Below are 9440 nucleotides of genomic sequence, written 5' to 3'. Positions count from 1 at the left end.
AAAAGTGGTCTCTAAAGTCACTATTTTCCTCTTCCTTCTTCAAGTGATTCCTAATGTATAATTCTAGAGGCTCCAAAGAAACCTTAAGAGACTTTTACGCGATTATTATTCAGGAATTGCATTTCATATTTCAGGCGGAATAATTTTAGGAATTCCTCTGACGATTTCCCCTGAGATTTCTTCTGGAATACTATTGGGAGCTTCTCCAGGCATCTCTTCAGAAACTCTTCAAGGAACTCGTCCAGAAACTTCTAAAGAATTTCTTTAAGAAATAACTAAAGGATATCATCCAGAATTTTCTTCAGAAAAATCCAACACAAATATCTTCATCAATTTTCACAGGAACCACTCTGAAAAAAATTCCAAATACTATTTCCAGAGTTTGACTTCCTAGCTAATCTTCCAAAGATGTCTACATTTCTTACAAGAATATCTTCAAAAGTTCATTCTAGAGTTTTCGAACATATCTATCAACCGATTTTTCCAGGAAACCCTAAAATAATTCCTCAAGAAGTGCTTATGCCGATTTATTCTAATTCTTCTTCTATTCATTGTCATGTCTTCATATTCTGCAAGAATTCATCAACAGTTTGTGACAGAAACTGTTACAAAACTCTTCCATGGTTTATTGCATTAGGTCTATTAGGTGCTCTTCCTCAAGGTGAAGATGAATCGAAGCCAAATTTGAAATTTCAAGAGCACGGATCTGGAGAACCGAACATCCGTTTAAGCTGAAAACCTAATCGATTGATCACCACCAGCTAGTGACCAATCGATTAAGTTTTCAGCATAAACGGATGTTTGGTTCTCCAGATCCGTGCTCTTGAAAATTTGAGGTTTGGCTTCGATTCATCTTCACCTTAAATTCCTCAATATATTCGACCAGGCACTCCTCATTAAGCTCCTACAGATTTTTTGCCAAGATTTTCTTATTATTTTTTCCAAAAAAATACTCTTGCAGTTTTCCCAAAGTTTTTTCTCCATTAATTCTCGACTAGCTCTACAGAGGACCTATCTAACATTGACAGGCTCTCTTTGTTTTAGTCGTTGCTGTCTCTATAACTAAAATATATTCTAGGATTTCTATTCCTATTCCTGAATCGACACATATGGAATCAACAATTTGATGTTTGAGGTCGAACAGCATTAATTTTCAAAAATAGATATTGGTACAACTTGATTAGGCCCAAACTTCAAACGATTTGGCCTTGTTATCAATCCTGTGATCTCCACGAGACTTATTTTTGCACCTTTGTAAGGTTCTAGTTCATTATATTCTAAAAGATATTAATCTATTAATATTAACTCGCATTCAACACTTAACATTCATAAAAACAAGCACAATCGTAACAGCCTCCGGAATTTTACAACGTGTTCTTTCAACAAGTTTGAAATAAATCCTTAACAACTTCCTGGAAACATTCCTGGACAAATTTATTGAGTACACCCTTGGGAAATTCCTCAAAAAACTTGCAGAATGAATCTTGAGAAAAGTCTCTGGAGTAATTTCTGAAGGTATTCAATAAAAAAAATCCTGGACGACAATTTCGGATGGAATCTGAAGAATTATGAACTGAGAAATTTGTGAATGTATCTTTGGAGGAATCCCTGAATTTCAATCAAATCTGAGTACAGGGCACAGTTCCTGAGGTCATTCTGCACCCTAATTGGCCTAGAAATTTTCAAAAAATCCCTAGGAAGAATTGAGAGAAATCTTGCTATGACGATTGAACTAAAAATTTCCAAATAATTCATACACATATTACGCAATAGCACAAAATAACGCTCAACAAGTTGATCATGCTGTTTTCAAATTTTATATAATTGTTACCGTTGTTATAATTAGAAATATTTAGAACCGACTTAACTTACCAACTGGCTTCAGTATGTTTCTTGCATGCTTTAAACCAGTAAGCTTAGTTCAACGGAATGATAGGTAAAAAATGAATTTCAATATGATGTTTATGCTATGTAAGATAAAAGAATAGCATTTCCTGCTGAAAATTGTTTGTTAACTGTTTGTTTTTTATCTTTACACCAAATGACCAGTTAACTAAAGTCTGCCGTATTTATTTTGCTTAATAAAAACATTGTGCTTTGAATTACTGGACGTTTAGTGGCCGATGATGAACCCATTTTCGATTTATCGTACATAATCCATAAATGCAACGTATTCTACACTCTCTTATATATCATGGACAAAATTCATAGGGTATTTCCATAAGGAGGGCGTTAAACAATCAATAAATGACTTCCAGAAGAAACCTTCAGAGTAACACCTGAAGCACTGATAACAGACATTCATGATAGAACAAAAATCTTCTGAAAACCTGTGTAAAGATTCAAACTGATATACGTTGAAATCACTAGCGCCACCATGCAACGTGTTGCGTCAATGAGTGGTAAATATGGATATCTAGATAAGTTAATTATTCACTGCCAAGCGATACTAGCGCCGCCATTGTGTTGCTACTTGAATTGCCATTTGAAACGACCGTTAATAGGGTCCTAAAATATCTTATTTTTGTTTAATAACACGAATTGTTACTGCAACTACTAAAACAATTTAAATAACGGCTAAATCGTATTGGAACTTTAATTAAAAAATTGGGTCCATAAATGAACCTTGACACTTGTGATCATGTTTGACGTTCGCTTAGTCGACAAAAACTTCACAGGGGTTTTAGTTTTAACACTGGGGTTGTTCCTATCTGACATTTCGGAAGGGACTCGGAAAACAAAATACACCTAAAATTCGAGTTTAAGCCAAGGGGTGTGACAAAATCTAAAGAAACATAAAAAATGTTTTTTGAACTTAAACAAACAGAAAACAAATTTTTAATATTGAGTAAACATGTGTTTTTGGCCTAATCTTAAGCGTTCGGCACTTCGTCTGTTATCTGTGCCTGAAGGTAACTTTGAGCAAAAACATGAATAAGCTTCTGATGAAATTCCTAGGAAAAAATGTCACGAGTAATACTTGTTGCGATTTCAACAAAAAATTCCATAGAGAAATGTCTGGCTGGACTTTCTATAAAAAAAATCCTATAAAAACTCTTCAATTCCTGTAAGGGTTCTATTTGATTCAAGTCTAATCTGGTTTTGGTTCCAGTTTGGTCTCCTTTTTTCAAGCACGCGGTTTCTAAACTTCCACTTTTTAAGGCACTCAGCCGCCACCAGCCCTGCATTTGGTCAGGCTGCGATCCATCGCCGGAGAAGAACCCCTAGCTCCCGACTTCGGCGGACACAATTGATCAATTGTAATTTAAATTAATCGAATTCTGTTCTCGCGGAACTTTCTCCCGTTTGGCGGCCGGTCGGTCACACGGCCCAGCCGGACAGAATTCAGAGCCCGATCTGGATTATAATGGATTCTTGATTCAATTAGAGCGGCGGAGCTGACGGGCGGAAGTGGTGGGCCACAGTATTGTCGCTGGCCACTAGTCGCTAATCGAATTAACCTTTGGCCGGCTACTGGCAGTGCCGTTCCGTATGACCCATCGCCGTCGCCTGATGAATCTGGGAATCCGAGTGGAATCGGATTTCAAAATTTTATCGAAATGATATCAAATTTTGTTGTTCGTAACATATTGAAAACAGTTTAGCTTCAAAATCTATTTATATACCTTATTATTATTATACGAATAAACATGAATTGGTTTTTGTATGTCACGAATTGGCTTGGAACGGGTCAACGGATTCACGAAATTCTTTCACTATTGTATCACACTCAGTTGAGCTCGGTTAATTTTCATTCTTTTGCCGAGATCCGCACAGCCGAGCCGTCAGGAACTCAGATTTAGCTGATATGTCAGCAAAAAATCAAGTTTGTTTATAGCAGCACCTTTGGGTGCCGCTGACATTAAACGTTACTTTTGCTGAGATGTCAGCAAACGAACTTTAACCGAGATTTGCACAGCTGAGATCTGCATTCTGATTTAAATGTGATTATTCAAAAAATAATAGAATACTAATTTTAATGTTTTAGATAAACAATATCGAGTAACTCAATAAGTTTACGGTTTGATATAATGTTATCAAAATTTGTTATTATTCTGTTTATTTTCATTTCAAAAAAGATCTCATATTTCGTTATGATTGTTGTTAACTAGATCAAAGTATTATCATATTGAGTAACCATCGTTATCATATACGATGATATCACAACATCAAAATTTAGTCTCCAACTAGTTCTCATCTCATACTCGGAAAGCAAGCGCATAAATCGGGGGGATGTCAATTAACCCAGGAGTTTTGGTGTGGCATGTGTTGTGGGAAATGAGAGGCGGCCCATAAATATACCCCGGAGGTGCTGATGAGTGTGTTGAATGGGAGGCTAACCGACAGGTAATCGACACGGCGGCGGGTTGATAAATGACACTGAACGGGCCCCGGTGTTGGACACTAATGGGGGGATGAGACATAATTACTTTCCACTCATGAATGAAAGCGAAGCAGTATGTATGGATTTAAATGAAATTTAGGCGTTTACAATTGGACAATTATCCACAGTTTCAGTTGGAGCAAATTGTTACAAAATTCCTGGAGATTACTCAACACGGTTCAACAACTTTTCTGTGGAGATGATTCCTTTCGAATCCCGATTCCCTCTCAGATTGACCAAAAAGCATTGCCCACTATTGGGTCCAGGGCGGTGGTGGGCGTATATTTCGGGTCCACTCAGAGTTTCTACCACAATTCCAGTTATTGCTGAAATAGAGGTAAACCATGGTGAGGATTCCATATGGACACTAGGCATAACTCTCTCTTGAATCAGTTACGTACAAAGCCAAGCTACAGTGTTGACACCATTCTCTTACGACTTGAGCTGTACAAAAGTGCTTCTTCATGATTGATTGTAGTTTCTGTACCGTATTTATAACTTTTGGCATCAAACCGTTTATTTAAAATTCATATTCAACTTTTGCCGGCAACAATATTTGCAAACAAAGGTATTGCAATGAATTTGACCTAGATCCCATCCCTATATATATTGCCAGCATTCCTTATCATCTCTCGGTCTCGTTTCGAGAACGGTTTTATTCCACTGCTGGAAACCCAGCGCGATAAGCATCCCCCTCAACCCATAGCACAACCACTAAAATCCGTCCTCTTATCATCTCCCCCAGGTGTCGGCATGGTGCTCCGCAAGCTCGGCAACAGCATCTCGCCGACGGTCGAACTGGTCAAGGAGGGCGACGAGTACACCTTCAACACCACCTCGACCTTCAAGAACACCACCATCAAGTTCAAGCTCGGCGAGGAGTTCGAGGAGGAAACCGTCGACGGACGCAAGGTCAAGTCGGTGTGCACCCTGGAGGGCGACAACAAGCTGATCCACGAGCAGAAGGGCGAGAAACCGACCACCATCATCCGTGAGTTCACCGATACCGACCTGATTGCCACCATGACCGCTGGAAATGCCAAGTGCGTCCGAACCTACAAGGCCGTATAAGGAGGATGCCCAAAAAAGAAACGCCTATCAATCGCCCATCCGCCCGTTTGCTTGAAGAAGCGTCCCATTCCTTCGCCATTTCTCCCGACTACTCGACTACTACACATCACAACCTAGTCATCATTCCCCAGGAAAGTGGGCAACCGAAACTGTCCATAAACGCGCATGCTGGCACACGCACCCAAATCCAAAAAAATCGCAGCTCAACCGCAGAGACAGCTTAGCGTTGCCTTTTCCTTGACTATACATACCAATATATCAGACCAACGGATATATCTGACGGGTGCGGAAGAATGTCACGTCAACGTCGACGCGCAACACACAAATCAAGCGGACGCACGTTTTCTTTCCATTATTCCATTTAGTACGAGAAGTGAACAAGTATCGAACTTTGTTTTTTTTTTTTGGCTGTTTTGTTTAAAACTTTTTCTATACTATGAAGAACCATTGTTGAAACGAAGCGAAATATCTATTTTCGGATATTATTTTTAGCTTTTAGTAGTGCATGGAGCATTTTGTATGAACGATAAATAATAAAAAAGGAAAGTACATATTTTGCAGTGTATAAACAAAACGTATCGTTTTTTCTGGTTGTTTTATTTTATTCTTTCACGTTTCCTTATTTGATTTTTACTTGCTTTAAATGGGCCCAATTCGAAGATGTTGAAATGCGCACAGCAATCTATTGCGAGTATCTTGCAACGTACAAAACTATAGTGTAATCGTAAATAAAACAATGAAACTCAACTAGTCGCTGTGTTTTATTCAAATTCTAGTAATATCGGCAAATTTTGTATTGCATCATAGTAGGCTGTTGAAAAATACAATACAGGATTCACACTCACACATGCTCATTTTATAAGACAACATTTGTTAATAGTCAACAACTTGAAGGAACCATCGAGACCAGTGCAAATGAGATTCAAGGGACCATCAAGGTAGCCATGGAAACCAACTATTACTGTCAAGGATGGAAATTTAGTGATCATGATAAAACAAATGATGCATCGTGGTTGTTCTTTATCATGCGATCATAGCAACAACGATAAACCATTAGTCGTCAAGCCATCATAACAAACTTCGCTCCGCGAAAAATGAATCGCTAGGCATGTGTGCTAACGATCAATTGTTCGCAAACCGAATTAATAAATTTTGGAAGATTTTCACGCTTTCACTCTACGATATGACTTCTAGCATACCATTTTTGATCCTAAAGTCAATCGTGCATGGAATGTGAGAAAGTTTATCCGTGAATTTTAAATTGATTCGCATTAATCGCAACTTGTTACAATATCCGACAAACCCGTTGTCCTACGACAAACAGTTTATCGGATGCTCGATATATCTATGATTAGCGCGCGTAGTGAGGTGTTGAAATCATGTTGCTGCAAGAGCGATGGCCCTCTTGGACCGTTCAAATACCGTGTTGTTTGTCGTTAGAGCTGATTTTTTTCCATCCTTGATTACTGTAGATCTCTAACTCGAAACGTGTTTGTTTATTTTGCTCGATACTCCACTGCACTGTGACGTCACGCATCAATTTTGACAGGTACTGGTCCTGTTGTTTACAGTTTGGACTTAGTACTTTTTTCGAATCATTCTTAATTTCGTGAAAGTTTGCTGCGAGGAGAGGTCAAATCCACTGCAGATACCCACGGATCGTATTATTCTATCTTCCTACCGTGGAAAATCGTCACCATCAAAATGCGAAATACGAAGATGAAAATATGATGGAAAAAACGACTAAGTCCGAAACGTAAACAACAGGACCAGCAGCTGTCAAATAAGTGAGGTTAGGCTCGTCATATGCAGCGCTCTATAGGTTGACGCTTTGACGGTTCAATAGGTAGACTTAGTTTCAGTCTTCGCGAAACTCTTCATTCATCGACTCTGTGTTTAAGGAAAGCGCTGCCGAATATCAGCGAAAACGTGTCGACTACCGTGATTGCTTACAACACTGGATACTAGAAAGTTAGGCAACCATAAGTCTAACTTGAGGCTAGTAGGGTAACGTATATAACTTGGACATGCGTATAATTTGGACATGCTGGTCGTTCTATGCTCATTTCCATTGAGATGGTGAGGAATATAGGTATGGGAAATCATGCATTGCATTATCAATACACTATGCTACTTATTAATGATGACCATTTTCATATCAATTCTAAATTGGCTTCAAAAATATCAAAATTCTAAATTGTACCAACAGAACATCTGTGAAACCTACGAATGCCAGAGGATGTACATTTCATGAACATACATTAAATGCAATAATAGCGCTCAGAATAGGCATACATAAAAAGTTTAAAAGTGACAATATGATAAAATATGTCTAAAATTGAAGCTAAGTTCATCTAAAATCTTAACATGAGTATATAAGGTATAAATTAGGTGATGTCCAAAATAGATAACGGTTTTTGTTCAGTTGATATAATTTGGTCATCTGATGAAACACACTGGAATGTCGCATGCATGCATACTTTCAGACGTTTTTCGTGGATCTGATGATATTCGCTTGCATTAAATGAAATTATTGATTATCACTAATTTACACATCCTATAAACAAAAAAATGCATAAGTAACATGTAAACTCTTAAAACTTCATGATATGACCGTCTTTTTAAGAAACAATTGTATGGATATTGAGATTACGCCCTTGTCCAAATTATATTTGCATGAGGGTGTCCAAAATGTATATTTGATGTCCGAAATGTATAATAGACAGGCCGCTTAAAAACGCTATTTTGGAAGCTAATGCTACAGTTTGTAAACTTTTTCTCTTCAGAAACTCAAAGTACAATGAGACATCAAGCTTATATGTAACATAGCGTAATGAAATATTACAGTCGAAGCTCGTTATAACGATAACTTTTATAGTGACAAAAGCTCTCTATAGCGACATTTTTCGGTCCCTTGAAAAATATTTTGGTGTTATAACTATTCTCTATAGTGACAACTCCCTATTACGACGGTCCCTTGCGATGTCGTTATAACAAGCTTCGACTGTAGTATCTAATGCAGTTAATCGATCGCCGTTTCCAGACATATCCTTAGCCTGTCCAAAATACATAATTTACCCTACATCTACGAATAACCGTTCTAATTGCTTCAAAGTATATGGAAAAAAAACCTGCCGTCGCAGGAAACTCCTATTCTACCTGTTCATTACAGATAATCCCAACAAAAAATCATCATAAAATTTACCTACTTCTAATGAAATGTCTGCCTGATTTTGATATTCTGACTGAACAATTGAATCAAATGATTGATGCAATGTTCAAAACCACAATGGCTGAAGCAGTTCTAGTTAATGAAAAATTTACTAACAAAATTGTTATCGGATTACGTTTTAATGGATCCAAACTATAGTACTAGTACTATACCATTTAATTTCACTAGAGTTTCCTTTCGTAATGACGTCTTCAGTGTCTAGTACACGAAACTGAAGACGGTTGAGGTCGAAATACGCGTATCTGTCAAAGGATACAAACTCTAGTGGAATTCAATTCTACATACAGGTATTCCACTAAACAGCTAGAAGATTTATTATCATTTTTTAATATTTTAAATTGGAATGCTCCTTCTTTGAGTGGTAAAGACGACGAACTGTTTAATTTCTAACAGCTAATAACATATAATATAGCAGTTGTTACACTGAAATGAATTTTATTTTAGAAACTACTGAGTTCATGGTAAAATTAAGAACTGCACCAACGATTTTCAACCGACTAGATTAATCTGTTAACTCTACCAAAACATAGTCAACATCACTACACAAGAAAATTTGTTCTGTTGATTTAACCAGAGTTGTAGTATTTTTGACTAGACACATTCTTGATTTGAGAAGTTTAGCATCATACTTTTGACCACACTTTGTTGTACGGTGGGTGTCACGGATTGAAATACAATTCTTTGTATGGATGCTACTATGGACATAGTCAAATTTACTGCACTGCTCAGTGATTTTCACCAGACTATAGTAAC

At 37.5% G+C, this 9440-nt stretch overlaps 1 protein-coding gene across 1 annotated transcript; it reads left to right on the top strand.

Moving 5' to 3' along the window:
• Positions 1–4975: 4975 nt before the first annotated feature.
• On the top strand, positions 4976–6029 carry LOC110681114 (fatty acid-binding protein-like; the record flags this gene model as incomplete). Its single annotated transcript, XM_021856881.1, has 1 exon — positions 4976–6029. A coding segment is annotated over one exon (480 nt), but the record flags the coding sequence as incomplete, so codon positions are not given.
• Between the last annotated feature and the right edge of the window lie 3411 nt (positions 6030–9440).

The sequence above is a fragment of the Aedes aegypti genome, unplaced genomic scaffold, assembly GCF_002204515.2.
Source record: "Aedes aegypti strain LVP_AGWG unplaced genomic scaffold, AaegL5.0 Primary Assembly AGWG_AaegL5_hic_scaff_438_PBJ_arrow, whole genome shotgun sequence".
NCBI lineage: Eukaryota > Metazoa > Arthropoda > Insecta > Diptera > Culicidae > Aedes > Aedes aegypti.
This window is presented reverse-complemented; position numbering and strand designations above follow the sequence as displayed.